Source organism: Cucurbita maxima, unplaced genomic scaffold, assembly GCF_002738345.1.
Source record: "Cucurbita maxima cultivar Rimu unplaced genomic scaffold, Cmax_1.0 Cma_Scf00007, whole genome shotgun sequence".
In the NCBI taxonomy this organism is placed as follows: Eukaryota; Viridiplantae; Streptophyta; class Magnoliopsida; order Cucurbitales; family Cucurbitaceae; genus Cucurbita; species Cucurbita maxima.
The window spans coordinates 1,083,849-1,107,085 of NW_019272023.1; the positions used below are offsets into that span (position 1 = coordinate 1,083,849).

The 23,237-nt window shown below is 34.3% G+C and overlaps 5 protein-coding genes across 7 annotated transcripts; 2 read left to right on the forward strand and 3 right to left on the reverse strand.

The window, feature by feature from the left end:
* Positions 1–3,776: 3,776 nt before the first annotated feature.
* LOC111481760 (uncharacterized protein At3g50808-like) lies at positions 3,777–5,022 on the reverse strand. 2 transcript variants are annotated; one of them, XM_023127347.1, is made up of 4 exons: positions 4,916–5,022; positions 4,628–4,819; positions 4,310–4,525; positions 3,777–4,234 (listed from the first exon to the last, which is right to left on the reverse strand). In XM_023127347.1, exons 2-4 carry the CDS (start codon positions 4,817–4,819, stop codon positions 4,094–4,096), a joined length of 549 nt encoding a protein of 182 aa, XP_022983115.1. In that variant the 5' UTR covers positions 4,916–5,022; the 3' UTR covers positions 3,777–4,093. The 2 variants fall into 2 exon arrangements, with proteins under 2 accessions (XP_022983115.1, XP_022983117.1); XM_023127349.1 differs by lacking the exon at positions 4,916–5,022 and having other exon boundaries at positions 4,628–4,898.
* A 2,421-nt stretch (positions 5,023–7,443) lies between these two features.
* On the forward strand, positions 7,444–11,678 carry LOC111481746 (vacuolar protein-sorting-associated protein 37 homolog 1-like). Its single transcript, XM_023127331.1, has 7 exons — positions 7,444–7,733; positions 9,066–9,275; positions 9,842–9,929; positions 10,656–10,695; positions 10,798–10,844; positions 10,934–11,054; positions 11,128–11,678. Exons 1-7 carry the CDS (start codon positions 7,720–7,722, stop codon positions 11,280–11,282), a joined length of 675 nt encoding a protein of 224 aa, XP_022983099.1. The 5' UTR covers positions 7,444–7,719; the 3' UTR covers positions 11,283–11,678.
* A 435-nt stretch (positions 11,679–12,113) lies between these two features.
* Positions 12,114–12,958, reverse strand: LOC111481763 (pistil-specific extensin-like protein). Its single transcript, XM_023127352.1, has 2 exons — positions 12,635–12,958; positions 12,114–12,547 (listed from the first exon to the last, which is right to left on the reverse strand). Exons 1-2 carry the CDS (start codon positions 12,798–12,800, stop codon positions 12,198–12,200), a joined length of 516 nt encoding a protein of 171 aa, XP_022983120.1. The 5' UTR covers positions 12,801–12,958; the 3' UTR covers positions 12,114–12,197.
* Positions 12,959–14,070: 1,112 nt separating this feature from the next.
* On the reverse strand, positions 14,071–17,170 carry LOC111481623 (DEAD-box ATP-dependent RNA helicase 38). The gene is made up of 8 exons (XM_023127154.1): positions 16,905–17,170; positions 16,167–16,460; positions 15,840–16,067; positions 15,573–15,638; positions 15,052–15,453; positions 14,807–14,951; positions 14,527–14,612; positions 14,071–14,420 (listed from the first exon to the last, which is right to left on the reverse strand). The coding sequence occupies exons 1-8, from the start codon at positions 17,142–17,144 to the stop codon at positions 14,364–14,366; spliced, it is 1,518 nt and encodes a 505-aa protein (XP_022982922.1). The 5' UTR covers positions 17,145–17,170; the 3' UTR covers positions 14,071–14,363.
* Positions 17,171–18,251: 1,081 nt separating this feature from the next.
* Positions 18,252–22,857, forward strand: LOC111481625 (aspartic proteinase-like protein 2). Of its 2 annotated transcripts, XM_023127157.1 has the most exons (10): positions 18,254–18,634; positions 19,198–19,327; positions 19,421–19,671; positions 20,395–20,622; positions 21,160–21,322; positions 21,465–21,538; positions 21,634–21,730; positions 21,806–21,869; positions 22,269–22,340; positions 22,422–22,857. In XM_023127157.1, exons 1-10 carry the CDS (start codon positions 18,405–18,407, stop codon positions 22,595–22,597), a joined length of 1,485 nt encoding a protein of 494 aa, XP_022982925.1. In that variant the 5' UTR covers positions 18,254–18,404; the 3' UTR covers positions 22,598–22,857. The 2 variants fall into 2 exon arrangements, with proteins under 2 accessions (XP_022982926.1, XP_022982925.1); XM_023127158.1 differs by lacking the exons at positions 22,269–22,340; positions 22,422–22,857 and adding an exon at positions 21,983–22,151 and having other exon boundaries at positions 18,252–18,634.
* The last annotated feature ends 380 nt before the right edge of the window (positions 22,858–23,237 follow it).

The window sequence follows — 23,237 nt, forward strand, 5'->3', positions numbered from 1 at the left end:
GGCAAGTTCTGGGAAGCCAGGGAATGGGTTCGAAACCGTTGACAAAATCCAGTCAGAGGAAACTTACTTCACAGCTGCTTCAAATTAGCTTCATTAATGGACCCAATTCTTTTTCTTTTTATGTTGTTGTCATCATCTTCACGAATAAATAAATGGGAATACCGTGGCTGACTTTTTAGGGCAAAGGCCACATCGATGATTCATCGATAAGACGCATTGTCAAGATGTTGATGGAAAGTGGATGTTCCAATTTGTTAGATAAACACGACTCTTTACAATTGTATGATAATTTTTAATTTATATTTTAGATTTTGATTAAAAAAAGAAGTTTCTAGAAAAATATATAATATTAAAATTAAATGGCAGCCCTTAACTTAGGTTAGGCATCAAATCTTTGAAGGTATAATTTATTATTTAATATAAAAAAGTTACTTTGATAAGCCATCAAAACTTTGGAATATTATCAAAATTCATATTCTAATTATATTCAGCACGTGCCATCAGGGGATACTAAGTTTCTAAGAACTACCTTCAAACATTCCATCAATAAATAAATTACATAAGGTTTAGTATCATAAATATCAATCAATTAATATTTAGGGTAAATTTTTCAATTGTGATATTATATATCAAATATTCTATTTTCTGAGTGTTGTAGCGAATAATTAAAAACGGCTTTGATTTATAATATTATTTAGTGTGGAAGAAGTATATTGTTAAATACACCAAATTAAGGGTGGATTTATAATAATATTTGGTCTCTCTTTTTCCAACTTGCAACTACACTTGTGTTTCCAACTCAATTAAAAACAAAGAAAAATTCAAAAGTCAAAGGGTTGACCTAAAAATAAAAAAACTAAAATATCTACGTACAAGGTTATAATAATAATTACTATGTATGTTGTAATACGTAGCATGCAAAATTTAGGATATAAATTAAATGACTTCATATTCCAAAGTCAACTCCAAGCCCTATTGAAAAAAAAAAAAAAAAAGTCCATTTTTATCTATTTCTTCTTTAATTGGAATTTTATTTTTATTATTTTATACTTGTATGTTCATTGAATGTGCATTATTTTAGCCTTTATTATTTTTTTAATAATGCATTCTTGGCTTTAATACTTTATGTTATATAAAGTTATCGTGATTTTTTTTATAATTAAATTAGTTTTTATTTATAGGGTTTTAATTAAATACTAAGTTGATAATGATTTAACACGGTTTTGAGGATGGAGGAGTTCAAAGTTTCAATCTTTTGTTCACCAACTAATTGAGTTGTTAATATATATATATTATATATTAAATTTGGTCAATCAAAATAAATTTAAATTTTATATTAAATGTGATAAAAAAAAAATAAATAAATAACATGGTTTGAAGTAAATATTTGTTTTTTTTTTTTTTTTTTTTTTTAATTCAATCAAANTTTTTTTTTTTTTTTTTTTTTCTTAATTCAATGACCTAATAGTTGAAAGTTAATAAATTTATTAAAGGGTTCAATCATGGGCTGCTCTACCTCAAATTAAAAGTTTGAATTTGGGATACCAATTAATTATGAGTCAAGTGAAAGTTGATGCACTTTCTATCCAACATGTTTTTATTTTATTGTATCAATTAACAACCATCATATTAAATTATTGACACGTGTTTAACTAAATTATTCACCACAATCATATCTTTGTTTGTTATTTTTTATTATTTTTAATTAAATCTAAAACAAAATAATTTCCATTTGTATTATCAAATATTTATTGTATTCAAGTAGTTGAGTTTGGATAACATTACTCATTTATCAATTTATTTTTTATATTTTCATTTCTGAATTGGTATAATTTAAGGTGTTGATTCACGGGAAAGTTTTTGTTTCCGAAATAATTATTATTATGAGAAAGGGTCTTCGATGAATTTTTTTAATTATTTTTAAAATCACATATTTTTTTATTAAACAACAAAAAAAAAAAAGGTCAAAGGACATGGTCAAACAAAGGCCGAAATGTTTGAAATTATCAAACATCGTAAACAGACTTCAGCTATCCATTTTCCTTGTCTTTTTTTCTCCTTTAACATGTCAATGATAGCTTATACTCCAACAAACAAACAAAAAAAAGTCTTTTTAATTGAAAATTCCTTTAGAATTTTTTCTCGGTCGAAATAAGCTTCATCATACTTATACCATATCTTACGAACAATCTCAATATATATAGCACAAGACGATTTTGTATATTAAATTCAAAATAAAATGAGGATTCCGTAAATGACATGTCAATTGATATGATATTATAATTTCATAAATATACTTCAAATATTAAATGTCGGTTGAATTGAATCGACGTTTGTTAGTTATATTTTTGAATCGACAATATTATATTTTAATAAGTTAAATACAATTAATACTTTTAAATTTTTTAAAAATTTGAATTTCTCGCTATAGTGCTTGAAGCTCGTCGTAGAAAGGCTGGGCCTGGAAATGTGGGCCGATTTCTATTGGGCCGTTTACGGTGGCATTAAGATGGGCCTTTTTACTGTCTTTTGGGCTAGTGACCAAGTGGGACGACACCGAACAATTCATGGAAATGGTCATGAATTGTCGTTTAATGATTTTATTATATCCCATTTTAATAAATTAATTATATTTAAAAAAAAAACAAAACAGTTGCAATAAGTTATTTAAATATTATCGCTTGCCCAAATACACTGAACCGACGATGCTTCCCCACCCTGAATCTCATCACATTTTTTTTTTTTTTTTTACAAAATATATTAAATATTAAAAGTCAATGAGAAGCTTTTATTTTTCATTAAAATAAATAAGAGAATCTTTTAATATTCTGTTCACCAATCACTGCTTGACAGCTCAGATACCAAGTGCCCATCTCGACGACCCACAAGAATGCAAGTCATCAAAATTTATTTATATTCTCAACGTTGATATTATAACTTATTAAATTTCAGTTCCATATTAAAAAATATTGATTATCATTTGTGGTCGAATTTTAAAGGGAAAAATTATTATTATTTTTGTAATCCAATTTAAATAAACGAGTTCTCGTTATACATTTTATGATAAATAAATGGATAATTGACTTTGTAATATTAATAATGGTCGCATATAAGGTATAAATTTAATGTTGAACTCAGCTGCTTTATTCAAAAATTTATTCACTTATTATTGGTATTATTTAGGGGAGAAAAAAATCATAAAATCCTCCCGTCATAAAAAGGCTACATTATGGGAGAAACCCATTAAAAAGAACCCGAACCCGAAATCGAAAAAAAACAATAATGAATAAATAAAAATAAGGTAAATGGTCACAATTTACATAAATGAGGTAGTATACCTAATTATTTGGCCAAATTGTGGAAGATGTGTAGTCTAAGAACTTATAGATCCATCAATCCACATCAACCCTTTACCTACTTATTTTCTTCCAAATACACCCCTCCACCTCACATCATTATCCCACACCTTTTTTTTTTCTTTCTTATTTATTTAAATCGCCTATATCCCATTTTAATAAAGAAAAGTAAAAAAACTATTAAAAATTAGAGAGATTTTACTCTATCTTTCGTCCCGCTTTCATGACGAACATTTGTAAGAGCTTAAATTAACTTAAAACATGTCTGCTACCAAAAGTTTTCCAAGTCCCGTGTTTTGTTATTCTCTCATGGGATTTCACAATAATTTTAATTAAAAAAAACAAAAAAAAAAACAAATAGAGCACATAATTAAATAAAGAAGAGTATGGGTGTTTAACCATAAAAAGGATATAATAAAATACAATGAAAGTAATTATTTATATAAACGGCCCATGTGGATAATGGGCCCATGAAAAACCATGAAACGGACTCCACAAAGACATGTTCTATTCTTTATTTATTTTAAATTTCTCAATAAACAAATATACACCAAGCAATTATGAACATAACAATCCCTCCATTATTGCCTCTTCACATCCTCGAGATACAATTTCCCACCCCCAAATACCCTTTCAAAATTAATCATTTTATTTCGATCTTTAGGGACATACCCTGTATTTCTAAGGACAAATACCCCAAATCATGGAAAGAATTGGTATGGAAAGGCAGCATTGAATTAACCCCCAAAAGGTGCCCTATGAGGAATACCCTTTCTTCTCCTCGATGAAATTCCTTCTCTTCTTTCCATCCCCATTGCCTCTTTCTTCGCCTCCAAGTTAAAGCTCGCATCTTCCCCATGTCTCTTCACCGCTACCAGCTATAAAGGCCATAGAAATTATACCAAAAGATGATGAATTATGAAGAATTGAGTGAAGAACAGAGTAATGCTGACCTTACAGCCGAGGGAACAGAAACGAAAGGGATCCAATAAGCTTCTCCCACAAATTTCACAGATATGAGCTCCTCCTTTCCCAGCTTTTGGCTGAGGCCTCTCGTTTAAGAACATCACTCTCGCGCTATTAATCACATACGTTTGGACGCCACTGATATCCAAAGCATCTTCGATCTCTGCAACTCTCACCACATCATGATACGAAGATCTCCTGATCTAAAACCAATTTCCACAATCAAAAACCAACCCATTTCTTCAAACGCAATGCTTAACAATACCCATGTCTTAGAATTTCCCAAAAGTTGTTATGATACCAACCTGAATGACTTGATGGTCCTTGTGGTGCGATGAGCGGCAGTAAAAGCAGAATGCGTCAGTGTGGCAATCGAGGCAGTACATATTCCGCTCGCTCCTAGCGGCGTGGGTGTGGGTGTGGCAGATTGAGAAGAAGGGCGTGGTCAGTAATGGCTCAAGCCACGGCGGCGCCGACATTACTGATTTCTGCTTCATCTTTTTTGCGATTTTAAAGCAAAAACAAAACGAAATGAGAATGTGGAAAGAAGAAAGAAGAAACAGAGAAATAAATGTGAATCTTTTTTGGCTTACCAATATGATAATTCCTCTGGATGAGCGAAATTGGAAATGGGTATCGGAAACAATGTGAGCTTTTGCCTTATTCTCATAACTCTCTCACGAGAGAGATGAGATGAGAGAGGAATCAAATGAATAGGCCAAGAGTGAAGGGACAAGGTTAATGTATGTAGTGGACGGTGCAGATGGGATTTGGTGGCTGAGGAGTAATCAGAAGCGTTGGATGAAATTGACCGAGATGGCAAAGTTTCGCGCTTACGCTGCTTTTGGATCTTCCTCTCGTCTCTACGTTGGCACCAGGTCACCCTTTCCTCTACTCTTCATCTTATTCTTCCCATTTCCATCAACGCCTATCATTCCGCCACGTCCCATGTCTTTACATCTTTTTTGCTGTTAAATTAAAATTTTAAACTTTTAATTAAAATCATAAACTATATATATATCTATATATATAGTTTTAAAAGGTGGTGGTAATTTAACTAAAATTTAAATTAATCATTACATTTTTTTTAATTAACTTTTTATTTAAGGAAGGTGTGTTGCATTGCATGTATTGCGCCGTCGGAAAGGATATGGCAAAACCCCTGCCATAAACAAACCCATATTATATATATATATATATATATATATTTATATTTATATTTATATATTAAAGAAAAAAAAGTGAAAAAAAAGGGAATTTTGATTAGTGGATGATGAATCATGTGAAGTGGAGTGAGATTCTAATCTTTTATGTAAAGTTTGGATCTCTCAATTTAAATATATATATATATATATATATATTCTATTTTTCCTTTTCTGGCTAGAAATTCAACCATTTTATTTTTATTTTTTTTACCATTTTAGATTTGTAGTAAAAAGAAATATATATATATATATATAATTCTTGAAATAGTAAGCATATTAAAGAAAAGACATTATGGTTATTGAAACAAATAGGTTGTTAATGGGTTGATTAAATTGAAATTAAGTGAAGATTTAGGGACGCTTTTAGTTTTTAATGTGATTGGTCCACGTGGCGCTCTCTGAAGTCACCCAAATGCATCCCTAAAATAATATACATATCCAAAATCAATAATATTTAACAAATAAATAAAAAAGTAACTATAAAACCAATTATAAATAAATAAATATACATATAACAGCGACAATGAACTGTTTAGCATCAATTTTAGTGGGAGTGTACGCATAAAGTCCTTCCTCCATTATTCCTTTATCTCTTTATATATATATATATATATATATATATATATATATATATATATTTTAATTTAAAATGATTTCATTTGTATTTTTTTTTAACATCATAATTAAAAATGACTATTAATATGTGATGAGTTAAATTAGCTAAGAAATATTGAAGAATTTAATTACTTTTATCGACAATAACGTGTAATATACAAATAAAGATAAATATTAAGGTAAGACTATTTAAGTTAAAAGTCATTTTAGTTTATATATTTTAATATTTATTAAAATATATAATTAAATTTGTCCGTAAAATGGGAGATGGCTGTAGAAGTACAATGTGTCAGTGAAGAATGTTTTTTTTTTTAAGGAAAAAAAAAAAAAAACCCGCAAGAGGAAAGAGGCGCGTGAGTGGGACACCGAAAGGTCGGCCGAGAAAGCTGCGGGATTTGAAAAGGGCTTTTCTCTGTAGTTGCATGCATCTATTAGAGAGAAATTTTTATATCCACACGTATATTAGCGTGTCACACTTTTGTATCTTTATCGGGTCTATTCCAAGGTGAAGGAATAACGAGAGAATAATAAAGTTAGAAGGTAATTTAGAAATGAGAAACATGATTAGCTAGGTTGTGTTGAATCAATCATTTAATAATTGTAACTTTATGATTCAATCACATTTATGAAATCTTCATAAGATCTCTCCCACAAATGAAAAGGCATCTAACCTCATCTTTAATACCCTCTTAACTGTTTCTCACAATGCCCACATGCCCTTCCCCCGCCGCCCAACCCGCTGCCCTGTCTTCCTTGCTCTTCTGGTTCGTCCTGAGCGGTGGCGATGGTAGCATTACGGCGGCGGCATGTCTCGCCGGGGGATGAAGGGAGAGGGGAGAAGGCAAGCGCCGCCGCACAATAATAATATAATAAAATAGACAATATTTCAAAAGCATAAAATGAAAATAAAATATTTTAATCTTATAATTTACATTCAGATTAAATGAAAAAAGATGCTTAAAAAATACTCCTATTTCGTAGTTAAAATATTACTTTTTATTCATCATAAATATTTTAAATAGTGAAATTCATTAAAATATAATATTTGAATGAGAAGTGGGACCTACAATTGTGGTAGAGTCGGTGTTCGGATTCCAATAACAATCATTTTTGTTAAATATTTTAATAAAATTATACAATTTTGAAAAAAAGATGAAAGCTAATATTTACATTTTAAATAATAAGAATACTTTTTTTATTATTTTTATTATTATTATTATGAATGGTGTTTTTATGTATAAATTAACCTTAAATTTACCTAAAAACAAACAAAACTACACATTAAATTCCACGAAATTTACTCTACGCGCCATTTTAATGAAAAGCAACAAGTTAATAACATCGAAGAAAGATTGAGAAATCGACGGCACCGATATTAGTAGTCGGAGTAATCATCAAACTCCATCGGTTAAAAATTCGGTATTTGATTCCGGCCTAAGAAAGCGATTACGCGCACAGAGACGGATTCCAGGTCTAATTGTCCGCCGGATCCTTGCTCTCCGGTCGGAGGATTTTTCATCCTAGGGTTTTGCTTTTCTTCCTATCATTTGTTCTCAGGATCGATTATCCTCCGACCTATGTTCAAGTTTTGGTATGTTTTTTTTCTTTCTCTTTTTTGTGTTTAATTTCATGTATTTGGATTGGGATTCTCTTGTTTAGTAGGTTTCAACTCTGATTGTTCGATTTTTGGGCGTTCCGGCCAGTCTGTGCACATTTTCTTGATTAAGCTGCCTTCTCAACTTCGTTACGAATTGATTTTAGACCGACTTCGTTCATAATTGGTTTTCGATTTTGTGGCTGTGAATTAAGAGGTTTAATTGTTTATATCTGTATCGCTACCTGCTGTTTGAACTTTCTTTTTTCAAGAATCTTCTTGACGTGCACGACATCTGGCTTTTATGCTTAATTTTTTCAAATTTTCTTGTTGCACGACAAAGGCAAACGTTTGAGTGTTTGATATCGCCGAGAATGTAAGTTGGTCTCGTTTGAGGATCCTTAGGGGCATATTTACTCTGCGTAGATCTTGGTCGGACCGCATTCAAGCATTTTGAGTCCCACGCATTTCCCCCTATGCTGTGTTGATACTTGGCAAATCCAATTTATTGGGTCCCTACCATTTTATTTTTAAAGACGTTCTTCGCAGTGTACCTTAGGTGAGAAGTGATGGACTAATGCAAGCAAAAGAGTGAGTGAGTGTTATGTGTTAGACGAACACGACTCTCCACAATGGTATGATATTGTCCACTTTGAGCATAAGCTCTCATGGCTTTGCTTTGGGCTTCCCAAAAGGCCTCATACCAATGAAGAGTGTATTCTTAGATTATAAACCCATGACGATTCCCTAAATTAACCGATGTGGGACTTTCATCATCCAACATTATGAATCACGGATCTTCACAATGGTATCATATTGTCCACTTTGAGCATAATCTCTCGTGGCTTTGTTTTTTGGTTTCCCTAAAAAAGGCCTCGTACCAATGGAGATGTATTCCATACTTATAAACCCATGATCATCCCCTTAATTAGTCGATGTGGGACTCCTCTCCTAATCATTCGGAAGCATGTTGTTGCCCCTGTTATGTTTCTGAAGCAACAATTGGAAAGTTTGTACTCGCATAAAGCCACCACATACAACTTTCGAAAGAGTATATGCTCTTTCATGTTGGTTGCAGAATCAACAATTGGAAAAGGATTAGCATTCCTTCATCTGAATTCGGTAAAACTTTTATTAACGAGCAGTGTACTCCACCTCATTTAGCTCTGAATTTTTTATACTACCCCGTGGTTCAGTTAAAAAGGAAATGTTTTTTGCAACATTTTTCACTGAATGGTGATTTGATCTGATTCCATTTAAACAGATGTTTTTCTTGGTATGATTTGCAAAGTCATTGACCCATTCGAGTGTTTTTGTATCTACTTTCAGGGGATCTCAAGAGGAACAGGTGCGTCCTCCACAAGATGTTACCACACAATCATGGTATCCACCCTCTGTTAGCTCCTCTCGCCCTGCAACCCCAGGTAGCACCTCCTCCAATCATTCCAGTTCACATAGGCTTTCTGGTAGGCCACAGTCTCCATCACACGTTTCCCCTGCTGAAGCTGCCGGCATTATTTCTGCTTTGAAGGACAAAAGGTAAAGCTCAAGGTCCACGACTACAAAAAATTATGCTTGTGCCCACTACTTTCTTTGATTCTCATTCATATTCAGAAGTTTATGGTTTTTGGATTATTTTTGTGCTGTTAGAGTTTCCTTTTTTTGGCTCTTTGTACCTATGTAGTCCTTTTCAGTCAATGTTAGTGCCAAAATTTTTAATGCTTTTGAGGAGTGGAAAACCCACTCATCTTTTGTGTGTGTGTGTGTGTTTTAATAAGATTTGAACTTCATTAGTGAAATAAAGCTACATGGGTGGTCTTTAGATTGGTCTAGTGCCCATGTTTAAGAAATCTAGTTGTTCTCAATCTTTTTTTCCTGCTCTTTGAATATCTTTTCCTTTTATTTTTCTCGTCAAGGACGTTCTTTAAGTGATCATTCTTGTAAGTTAATATATGATGTTTATAGGTACTGTTGTACAAATTTTTTTATTTAATCAATTTTGCTTCTGATTTCAAATGCTTGTTATGATTCGAACCAGATTTCAATGTTCTTTATTTCGCTGTTTCAGGATATTGACTTTTTTCTCCCCTTTTAAATTTGGTCAGTGTTGATGAGTTGCGAAAGCTTTTGTCAGACAAGGATGCATATAATCAGTTCCTCCTTTCACTTGACCAGGTCCAAACTCAGAACAATGTAAGCTACGTTTTCTTCCCTTAGTTCTTAAACTTCCTCAATTGTGAAGCTGAAATGTAAGAAATATAAGTTGAAGTTTAATTGGGTTGTTTTTGATAGAAGAGAACTAATATATTCACCTGATGGTTCTCAAGTATCTCGAGCAGATTGTTTATTTAACTATTCATGCAGGCTTTCTATTTCTGATAACGTACTAGCAAATTGCAGAGTATTTTCTTGATCTTTCCTAGTATACTGCTTGTAAGCATAGGATGTTCATCCTCTCTATTTTCATTATTTCAATGAATGGTTCATTTCTTAATCAAAGTAACAATCCGTTCTTAATCAATATTAAGGTTTGCAGGATTTTCTTTCCTGTATTATATCTTTCCCAACTTAGATTATTTTCAATTAAAGGTGGGAGCTAGCAATATCTCAAGAATAGCATCATAGGATTGAGAGGAACGTATGATTTTATAGAGGTGGAGAGGTCGTGTGATGAAGTACGGGAGGTGGTGAGTTTCAATGCCTCCTCGTGCACTTCCATCACTAAACCTTTTGATAACTATGTGAATGAGATACAACTGAATTTAGCGTAACTGACTCGTGTTACCGAGGAACTGTTCGCTTCACGATTTCTTATGTTTATCGTGTGGTTTCTATAGTTGGTCCCTATTATGTCTTTCTTATGTAAACTGTTCCTGATTGGTTCCTTCTCTTTTTCATTTTTTTTATAATTGTCACCAGCTAAAAGATGAGCTGCGTAAGGAAACTCTTCAGCTTGCTAGTAAGTAACATAGCCTTTTTTTAGTGACGACTTTTATGCTTGCCTTTTCTTCTAAGCACATCTTTACGGGACAAATGTTAATCATGATATTAACTTGAAAAGGTGAGAACTTGGAAAAGGAACCACGCATCATGGAACTCAGAAACCAGGTATGGGTTTATCAGAAAATGGTGAATTCTCTTGCTTATTGTATTCACTCGTCCTTTTTGCGACCTCCCTTTTGTTTCTTCTCTCACAGTGCAGAATTATTCGGACAACTGAACTGGCAGCAGCCGAGGAGAAGCTAAACGAACTTGACCGAAAGAAAGAGGACATTATGAAGCTCTGTTCTCCTGCTTCACTTCTCAAAAGGCTTCAAGGTATATCGTGATAGTCGTTATCGGATTTTGTGGTCACAAATTGGCTCAGATTATTGAAACGTTTTGTTTGCAGAGAGAATGAAAGAGACAGAAGAGGAGTCGGACAATGTGCACATGCAGCTCCTTGAGAGAGAGATAGATTTGAGTTCATTTACTCATAAATACAAGAGGCTGCGTATGAATTACCACCGGCGAGCTCTCATTCAACTTGCTGCCAGAACCACCTGAAACTAAACCGCACAATACTGATCACAGTGGCAGTGAGGTATATTCTTAACCGACACAATTTACTGCCTTACTGCTACTGCTACAAGCTGTTCTCTTTCAGGGGTGGAGGTTGAAATCATTTGAATCATCCATCCCAGATGTGTTTTCTACCAGTTTGTGTGGATGATAATAAATTGATTCTTTTTACTTTGATGAATGGTTGTAAAGATGATATCTGTGCTATTTTGTTTGGCATCATTTTTCTATCATAGCTTACAAGTTGATAGCAGCTACCCAGGCCCCCTTCTCATTTTTCTCTACTTTTTATGTAATTAACATTTCATCATAAGTTGATTTATTGGAGTTTGGACTTGTAATGTAACCTTTTCTAAAATACGTACATACATACATAATTATAGTTATGCAATGTGATACCGATTGAATTTATCATGTTCATTTCATACATTTTAATCCAACTTTTTAGCAATACCTTGCATATTAAACTTTTATTTTCTACTTTGGTTTGTTATGTGTTACCATCAAGTCTCACGATCTTAAAATCCATCTATGAGGGAGATGTTTCTACACCCTAGGGAATGTTTCGTTTCCCCCCCCCCCCCCCCCNCCCCCCCCCAATTAATGTAAGATCTCACAATACATCCCGTTTGAGGGCCAGCATTCTCGTTGGTACACCGTCCGAGATCTAAAGTCTAATATAATTTACTAGATAGTGTGTTTTTCATTCATGGGCTTCTCATCAAAATTTTAGAATGACTTTATTTCTTGTACCTAGAATCGATTAGGTCTTCATTTTAACTTTTGTTTAGGGTTTAGAAATTTTACGAAATTACAAACAGAAAAGAAGGTGATATTAAATTTCATGGATTCACAAGATCAGTAACAGCAACTTGGAATGCAGAAAAAAAAAGGGGAGTTTCAGTAATTACTCCCCACACCATTATCATCGGAGCCATCTGTATCAGGTTCCTCGCACATGGGCGAAGTGAAGTAAAATGGTCCTAGCACGTACTTGACCAAATCGCGATACACCAAGCTCGGTCCCCGGAGTTGAACGCCAGAGCGGCCGCCGGCAAAATCAGTCATGGTGTTGCAGGACGGATCCGGAGACGAAACAAGCCGAACCGAGCATTTCTTCGGGTTCAAATTCTTGCCGTGCATCACCTTTTCCATTTTGATATCAAATTGCCCTAATTCGTCGGTTAGATCACTCGTATAGTGTATCACTCTGCTTCTCTCGTCCAAACACGTTACAGAAACCTTACAATCTGCAATCCAGATCGTCGATTAACATAATCGGAGAAAGCGATTGCAATTTTAAAGGTGGAATTTGTTCCCTAATAACTCTGTATTACCTTTGAGCGGTTTGCCATTGATCCACTCGTTCCACCCCTGGGTGCAGTCCTGGCAGAGAACTTTTCCGGCGATATGAATGATGTCGTATTCGTTCGTCGCTGCTACAATGTTGATGCAGCCGATTAGAACTGAAGCCGCCATTGTGAGCCGCAATAGAGGTCCCATCTTGATGCTCTGGCGTCTGTAAAAGCCAGTGTGTGCGTGTGGATGGGTGAGGGTTGCGGAGGTTCATATAGCGAAGGAAGAAGGAGGTGGAGAGGCACTACTTGGCGACGTGCGTTCCACCATGGGAGCGTCAAGGTAGGCAACATTGGTTTATATATTGGATTATCTGCTCGCAAGTCAACGATCACAAACACATTCCTTCTATTAAAAATTTCAACTTTTTTCTTCTTTGTTTTGTGTTCGTAAAATTTTAACATAAATTAATTCTTGTTAAACTTAAAATTTTAATGTTCATCTAATTTCATTATTTGCATAAAAATACTTGTTTTTGTTTTAAGAGACTTGACGGATATTACGTATCTATTTTTAGAAGTTTGATAATTAGTAAAATTTAAAAATATCCAAGAGTAACATGTGAACCATGTAAATGATTTCTCCCTTTACTTAACTGTCCCAAAATTGTCAATATTTTGAGTTTCCACCCCAAAATCTATAATTTATTATTTTAATTCTTTTTTTCAAAACTACCCACCAAAATGTGCACTTATTTATTTATTTATTTAAACAACATTATTCATGATATTACGGAAAAAAATATGGATGGATCTAGCTCAATTATTTTTCTTTAATTTTTTATTTCTTTATAAAATACTTAGATTTTACCATTTATAATTGTATAGACTTAGACTTGATGTATAGACTTGATTGTACAATTTTATAGACTTGATTTTACAATTTATAATTTTATAGACTTGCTTTTACGGTATTGTTAAAGATAGTTGACCATTTATTATAAGACACTTATTATAAGATTTACCGGCAAATATATTATATTCATTTATTATCATATTATTATTCCCTTTTATTGTTCTTTTCATATTATTTGTAATTTCCCATAATTTACTATATTTTTATGGTGTTTCTCTATTTTGTAAATTATTATTTAGTTTATAATTTACCATATTTTTATGGGTATTTCTCTATTTTGTAAATGATTATAAATAGATTTGATTATAAATTAATTTCTTTCATTGGATTATTTGATTATAAATAGAGAGCTTTCATCACCATTTGGATAGGTAAATGAATAAAATAGATAAATGATCTTTCATCACCATTTGGGTAAGTAAATGACTAAGATAGATAAATGATTATAAATAGAGAACCTTTCCTACTTTTCCCACTATTTAGTAGGGCAAGCTGTGTAATAAAGCCAACTGTATCACACCTACAAATTACGCCTACAAATTCATTACTTTCACAAATTCTATGATAAAAACACATTTGCTTATAATAAAGCCAGCCAAATCATTTCAATGGGTTTCATCAACCAAGAGATTTCAGTAATCTGTAAATAACATAACTTCACAATATACAACATTCTAACCATATTGCCGGAAATTGACAACTCAAACACATTACATACCCTCGTAACCAAATTGTATTTTACTTTAAAGCAAAACAAAAACTGCGGAAGCATCACTCCGATCTACTTTTCTGCATCCAATCATTCCATGTTTATCGCCTCTGGTGCGGGTTTGGCAGTAAACTCACCTCTATACATCAAAGCAATCCAGCAGTTTTCAAGGCTGCTTGAATGTCCTCATCAGAGTCCCGAACCTGGAAATTCAAATTTCAGAAGGTACTGAGATAGAAACTCAATATCTAGGCAGGATGAGGAAACTGAGTGGAATTCAAATGTGATCACCCAGAGAAGGAATCTTACCTCTGTTACTTCAGAGTTAAAATGGTTCTGGATTTTGTCCATTCGCATCATCTCCACATCACCACAGAGCAAGTTAAACACAGCTCCTGCAGCGATCACACAACAGCCATGGGTTTTCAGTTAACCAAATACCAAGAAAATATCAAGTGATTCTTCATTACAATTAATACTACAAAAGATTTATCAAGAAGCTAGTCTAAGAGATTGATTCTAACCCCTAAAAAGTTGCTCAAGGATCTAGAAACTTATATACATAAGCATAATAGAAACAGAAGCTTACCCTTGCGCCCAAAACGACCTGCCCGACCAATTCTATGGAGGTACACCTCATAGTTAGGCTCAGATTGTGAGGAAGATCTGAATTTCATCGCTTCTGAAGAAGATTCATATTTCAGAGGAAGATCATAATTGATAACTAGATTGACCTAGAAACAGTAGATATATCAGGGGTCTGAAAAGGCATCAAGTAAAGGGAGATAGCATCAAAAAAACAAAAGGGAAGATAGGGAACTGATATCCGCACACCTGTTGCTGGTCAAACCCTCGAGATAGAAGGTCAGTCGAAATGAGAACTTTGGTCAAACCATCCTTAAACTCTTTTATTATTTTGTCTCTATGTTCAGTCGTCAGTGCCCCTTGAATGGTAGTCACATCATAACCATAATCAACCAGTGCCTTATGTAACATGCTTGCACTGTTTCTTGTGCGCACAAATATAATTGTCTGACCCAATTTCTCTCCAAGTTCAAAAATCCTATCTTTTATGACCCGAATTTTCGCTAATTCATCTGGACATATCACCTTGTATTGCTTCACACCCTCCAGGGATAGTTCTTCCTTCTTAACAAAAAGTTGGTTGTAGTCTTTGACAACCCTAGAGACAAAGTTTTTAACAGTCTCATCGAATGTAGCAGAGAACAGAAGCACCTGAGACAATTTTTTTTAAAGAAAAAAGAAACCGAGATTAAATGGTTGAATGAACAAGTATATAATCACACGATTAAGTGATGACATATACATACGGTTGTTTAATAATATAGACAGACCTGGCAATGAGGGCTACTTTTCTCAATGTCCCTCATGATTCTCAACGAATCATCCCTAAAGCCATCCTGTAACCAAAAAAAAAAAGAGAGAAAAAAAGTAACTCCAATACTCATCCTCACAATTACTCAAAATAAAAATTACATGGATCATCATAAATGATACAAAAATATACATGAAGAAACAATGTTCTTGAACAACACATCACGAGGAGATCAGACTACTTCCATGGGCACAAATGCGTATAAAGTTTACAGATAATAATTTACCTCGCTAAGCATATGATCAGCCTCATCAAAAACAAGAATCTTCACGCAACTTACTCCCAGCTTCCTCGATGACATCCATTTCTTTATTGTGCCAGGAGTTCCAATCACAACTTGTGCAGTTATTGGTGGTCGCTTTGACATAGGTACATAGTTAGCACTGTCAGCAGGAACTGCACACTCTGAAGTTATCCCAGTGTATTTTCCCATTTTCTTAAGAACTTCAATATTCTGCAATAATAGTAATATTAACATTAATATAAAAGAAAATCAAGATCTAGCATAAATAAGTGCCAAAGACATTCAGTTAAAGAAAGGGGGAACTTATGCCTGCATGGCTAACTCCCTTGTAGGACATATGCAAAATGCCTGAGGAGCCTTCAAGTTCACATCAACGCGACTCAACATCCCAAGCACAAAACAAGTAGTTTTTCCAGAACCATTGTGTGCTTGAGCTATTAAATCTTTGTACGGAGGAGTCAAGATCATAGGTAGACTTATAGCTTGAATTTTACTTGGCTTTTGGAATTTCATCTCAACATACAACCCCTTCAAAATCTCTGGAGATAGATTCAGATCCTCAAAAGTACTGGCTGATGAATATGGAGTATCACCAGTTGTCACCTACACCGAATGAAAAATGAATTAACCGAATAGCATAACAATGAAGTTCGCATTGCTCCATGTCTAAGCACAAGAACTAAAGCTTCAAAACAACTTCACTGATCATCAACTATCTCGAAAGAGTTCTTATTTACGTAGATCGGGAAATTCAAACATGTTAATCTGAAGCACGAAGAATCAAATCCCGGACTGTTGTATACAGCCCGTTCTTGTTTATGTAGATCGGGAATTTCAATTATGTCACTTCGATGCACGAAGAACCAAATCTTACAGCCAGAACATAAAGATCTTTAATCCGCTTAAACCCTAAATGCTTCATCATCTAAAATCGGACAAGAATATTCCACATCAAATTCATCTGTATCGCTTTTCTCCTATGTCAATTCCAATAAGCCATTTCGACCTATACTTGCGCGCGCACTCGATAGAGAGAGAGAGACTTACCGCTGTGATGTTAGAGTCTTCGGGTTCTTCAAGAGTTTTTTCGTCTTGGATTTTAAGAGATTCCATGTACTCGGAAGGCGCAGAGGATGAATCTCCAGCATCGCCTACATCATCGTCTTCTTCATCGCCCCAAGCACGTTTAGGAACTGGTGTAACTACGGGTGGGGTAGTAGCAGCATCGGCGGAGGCGGCGGAAGAGGCGTTGCTGGTGGTAGAGTCTGGGGCCGCCGGATCTGCCATCGGTGATTCGCGCTGAAACAAAAAATAATTGCTTACGTGTTCCGCTAGCTGCGTTTAAATAAGGCATCTCTCAAAGTTAAGTCGGTCCATAGCTGTCGGATCCGGCCCAACATTTTGAAGTCCGGCCCATAATTACTAACTAAATTAATTCTTTTATTCTCTTGTTTTCTATTTTTTTACGAAGAAAAACAAAGCTTAATTTAGAAACTACTTTTGTTTCTTTTTATTTTTTTCATTATAAAGAAAAATTAAGTTTATAAACACTCATTTTCACGTAATTTTTTAAAAATATTTTAAAAAACAAACGAAATGTAAAAAAAAAAAAGATAATTTTTAAAATTTTAATTTTTTCTGGAAAATTGTTGTTAAGTAGGATGAAAATTATTTAAAAATTAATAAAATGTCAAGCATATTGCTTCATTAACAAATAAAAAGATTTTGTTTTGTTATAATTATTGTTTTTTTAATAAATTTAATAGATATTTAAAAGTTTACCGACAAAAATAAAATAAACCTAAAAGTGTGACATTAAAATAAATATTTAAAAAATTTTGAGCGAACAATTTTAATTTTGTTATTTAATAATATTTAGAGATAGATGATTTATTATTATTATTATTATTTTTATGGAAGGTTTATGTTTAAATAGGTGAAAAAAAAAACTAAAATCTTTCTTATTTGACTCATTTTGTACCTAACAAATATAAAAAGAAAGGAAACAAATCCAGAAGTAATATTAGTATTAATAATTTACGCATATTGAAAAATTGCAAAAATAAAAAATAAACGCAAGGGCTATAATATAATTAATTTAAAAGTTAGAAGGACCAACATTGATATTTTAATAATTTATGTTCATGGACAAAGATAGAAATATTATAAAAGTTTGGGCCAAATTTGACAACTTTTCTTTTTTGGGGGGGGAAAATACAAATTTGACCGTTTGAAAGTTAAAAAATGAACAACAAACAGCCAAAACGAGATTTAAAGCGTAAATGGATAAAAGGGCTATTTTCGACTATTCACACCCACGTACGATTGCCTTGGCCTGTATATGCTGGAGCAGATCCATGGCGGGATTAAGCTTGAGCTTTATAAACCGAATTTATTATTATTAGTTAATCCAAAATAAAAAATTTTCTTGCTTACTCTTCATCTCTCTTTCTATTTCACTGCAATGTGCAGGAACAATCCCATAAACCCAACTTTGCTCATAAATCTTCCCATTTCACAACTCAAAACCTTCAAAATTCCACCGAAATGCGGGCCTTCTCTTCCTCGATCTTGGCCTTAGCTGCCGTTGTTCTGCCGGCGGCGGTGGTTTACTGCGGCTTCCCCGTCCCACTTCTCTCTCTGCAGAGGGCCTTCCCTTCTTCTCGCACTGTCCAACTCGAAACCCTTAGAGCTCGGGACCGACTAAGGCATGCCAGAATGTTGCAAGGTGTCGTCGACTTCTCTGTCGAAGGTTCTTCCGATCCATTGCTCATCGGGTATTGTTTGCTCTTCATCTGTAAATTATTTTGTTATTTTTAGTCGTTGGATGTGTTCGTAAATTATCTACTATAGGACTCATGATTTTCTTGGATTATAATCGATTCTGTGTTTCGTGATATTTTCGTCCACGTGATACTCTGTTTAGCGGCTGGTAGGTTGTTCAGGTGCAGAGAGAGAGAGAGAGAGATAGAGAGGTATGAAAACAGACCAGAGAAGGCGAAGAAGGATGATCGAATTGATATAGTTTTGACTTAAAACTGGAAAAATGCTTTATATTCCCATTTTCATTTTCTCTTGTTGTTCTAATAGGGAAGTAATAATAAATGCTACTTCAATTGTTTCTTGGTTTTTTCTTGTTCTTCTTTATTTAAATATTTCTTGTGGATGCTACTTTACTCATGCCATAAGTTACAAAGCAAATATAGCTGTTGGTTCTATTTGAGGGGGGGTCTTCTTGCCTTCAAAATTCCATGGATGTTTCTGTTTTGATTTGATTGGACTAACTCTCTGAACTTTATTGTGGAGTAAACTTGTTATTCGTTGTTAATGGCATGTTCAGGCTTTACTTTACGAAAGTCAAATTGGGCACTCCCCCGAGGGAATTTACGGTGCAGATCGACACTGGAAGTGATATTTTGTGGGTAAACTGCAATTCCTGCAATGGATGCCCCACATCAAGTGGACTTGGAGTAAGGGTCTTTCTTTTCACCTCCTCGCTTGCTAGTGTCAAATTGCCCTATGGCCTCCATGCTAGAGTCCTTATTTTAGTTTACCCTGTGCAGATTCAACTAAATTTCTTTGATGCTTCCATCTCATCAAGTTCTTCACTCATCTCCTGTTCTGACCCAATATGCAATTCTGCATTCCAAACAACTGCAACGCAGTGTCTATCTCAGAGTAAACAATGCAGTTACACCTTTCAGTATGGTGATGGAAGTGGAACATCAGGTTATTATGTATCTGAGTCCATGTACTTCGACATGGTTATGGGACCTTCTATGATTGTTAACTCTTCAGCTACTGTTGTTTTTGGGTGAGTTGGGTAAATTACTTTTTGAATTTCCTAACATATGGTATTCAATTGGACTCTATGCGGATGAAATAACTATTTTACCATATAAAAGATTTCTGTTTGGGTTGATTTTCTGAGAGATCCCAAATCGGTTGGAGAGGGGAACAAATCATTCCTTGAAAAGGTGTGGAAACCTCTCCTCCCTAGTAGACGCGTTTTAAAAAACTTGAGGGGAAGCCCAGAAGTGAAAGCCTGAAGAGGATAATATCTGCTAGCGGTGGGCTTGGGCTATTACAAATGGTATAAGAGCCAGACACTGGGTGGTGTGCCTGCGAGGATGTTGGACCCTCAAGGAGAGTGGATTGTGAGCCCACATCGGCTGGAGAGGGGAACAAAGCATTCCTTGTAAGGGTGTGGAAACCCCTCTCTAGTAGACGCGTTTTAAAAACTTTGAGGAGAAGCTCGGAAGGGAAAGCCCAAAAAGGATAATATTTGCTAGCGGTGGGCTTGGGCTGTTACACTTTCAAACAACTTTGACTGTTGTTTTCCAAGTTTATGCACATCAAGAAGAATATAAGGTTAATGTTTGTCTCATCATACCACACTTATGTTTTGATACCAAATATAATATGTCCTCTGTTATGGTCTAAATATATTTCCTCCTCGCTCAATTCAACAAATATGCATTCTACTCTTACATTTTTCTGGAAATGCTGAAAGCATCTTATGAATCTATGAATGCAGTTGTAGCACCTATCAGTCAGGAGACTTGACTAAATCAGACCATGCAATTGATGGCATTTTTGGATTCGGCCCTGGGGATTTGTCTGTGATATCACAGTTGTCAGCTCGAGGGATAACCCCTAAAGTATTTTCCCATTGTTTAAAAGGAGAAGGAAATGGTGGCGGTATATTGGTTCTTGGTGAGGTTTTGGAGCCAGGCATTGTGTATAGCCCACTTGTGCCCTCTCAGTACGTCCATATTAGAGAATAATCTGTCAATTTTAGTGGCACATTCAAATTATATTCAGAAAGTTTTTGGTATCTCAGAAGCCTAAAATATTGAGAGTTTACTACTGAAAAACCAGAAGTAAAAAAGTTGCAACTAATTTCTATTTATGGAATTAATTTATTTAAGCCAAAACTGCCAGTTTGAATGTGCTTCTTACGTATTTCATTGCTGCAAACCTCTTGGAATTAGTAAGCTAATAATAGAATTTCCTTTCTCACAAATGATTGTTCTGTAATAGTTGTTTTGTTTTGGAAGCTCTCTTCCAATCTCTTTCTTGCATAATTGAGAGCTCATTCCCTAGCTTTGAATCTATGGAGAAGAAAATTTAAACATTTTATCAGTTTCTATGACATTTTTTTTCCAAGTAATGAATTTGTGTTGGCATCCAACTGCGTGGTTCACCTGATTTCAGGTTTTTATTTCACATTTGTGCTTCTATTAATAGACAAATGTACTACTTCTGTTGAACGTTTAACTCTATTTTGAAATATCATCAGGCCTCACTATAACTTATACCTGCAAAGCATTGCTGTCAATGGTCAGACACTGTCAATTGATCCATCTGTGTTTGCAACATCAAACAATCGAGGAACTATTGTAGACTCTGGGACAACATTGGCTTACCTTGTTGAAGAAGCTTATACTCCATTTGTCAACGCTGTAAGTATGTTTTTACACCATTTTAAAGGTTGAAGGTCAAATGGAACTTTTGAAATGACAAGGGCCAATGTTAACCAACCTAAATTCTTATTAATATATACATGCCACTACTCAATATGTGTTTTTCTTTTGACATGTTTAGATAACTGCTGCTGTTTCCCAATCTGTGACTCCTACTATTTCAAAGGGCAACCAGTGTTATCTAGTATCCACCAGGTCTGTCTCTACTTTCAACTCTTTAAAAAAGGGGTGCAGTTTGATCTTCAACTTACCCAATAACTGAATGGGGCAAAATTCTCTTCTATGTCCAGTGTAGGCGAGATATTTCCTCTGGTTAGCTTAAACTTCGCGGGCAGTGCATCTATGGTGTTAAAACCTGAACAATATCTTATGCATCTTGGCTTTTATGTAAGTTGTTTTAGATTCATTCTTTCCATGTATACCAACCATGTGGGAATATTCGATATCGTTCTATCCTTGCAGGATGGTGCTGCATTATGGTGTATTGGTTTTCAGAAAGTTCAGGAAGGAGTAACGATTTTAGGAGGTTAGTCCCTGAACTTGGACTTCTTTTTGAATGCGAATATCTGCCAAATCTTTGTAATGAAATGCTCCAACTTCTTTTTGTAAAAGTCAATTTGCACCAGCTATCATATGTAGGATTCAACAGTTTATTACCACACTGTATCACACGACTCCATGAATCAATGTGTACGTTGAAGATTGAAGATTGTTGGGAAGGGAATCCCACATTGGCTAACTAAGGGGATGATCATGGGTTTATAAATAAGGAATACATCTTTATTGGTATGAGATCTTTTGGAAAAACCAAAAACAAAGCTATGAGAGCTTATACTCAAAGTGAACAATATCATACCATTGTAGAGGGTCGTAATTCCTAACACTTTATCCTTGAACCTCATTTTTTGTGCCTTCGTCTTTGCAGATATAGTTATGAAAGACAAGATATTTGTATATGACTTGGCGCGCCAGAGAATTGGGTGGGCAAATTATGATTGTAAGTTGAGAACATACAAGGCCGTGTGTATAAATCTGTACAATCCCATGGAACAACTTTAAATGTATCAGTCATTTCCAGGTTCCCAAGCTGTTAACGTATCAGTCACATCTGAGAAGAACAGGTTCGAGAATGCAGGACAGTTTAGCGTGAGCAGTTCGACTCGAGATAAACTCCTCCAATCATCAACTATGGAAGCATTAGCAGTGTTAGTGAGTCTTAGTTTGTTCATCCATTTCCAGCTTCTTCGACTTTAAATCTGTAGTTCTCACTTCTTAAAATCCCCATTCTTTACACCAATTGTTTGCCCTCTCCAGTCTAGTATGACTATGATTGGCGGTGGCAGTGTAGTTCTATTGTTCTTAGACCATTGGAGATGCGATGGACCCAAAAAGTTGATTCACAGCTTGAAAGATGAATATTCTGGCCCACTTCTTCATTTGGGCCTGTCATCGGGCCCATATTTTTGAGAAATGTCAGTAATTGTAAATTATGTGCTATGGATCGATTAAATTTACTTTTCTATTTAATAGAAAATTATAGATTTGAGTTTAATAAATTTATAATTTCTTTAAAAAAATTTATAATTAAAATTTGTAAATATTAATACCTTTAACCTTAGTCCAGAAAAAAAAGCGTTAAAAAAGGTTCTTCAATTAAAAAAATTAAATTAAATTAAATTAAATACAAATAACAAAATTTGCTTAATTTTCCCCGTGAACGAGGGAAGGGTAAAAAGACTTCACTCATTAATTAAAATAATAATAATAATTAATTCAGTTTTATCTTTGACTTTGTAGCCTTTTGGAACGGGGATTCTTCAACCACATGACAGCTAAAAAATAAAATAAATAAATAAATAAATAATTGGCTTTGAAGCGTTCGCTGGATCCATGC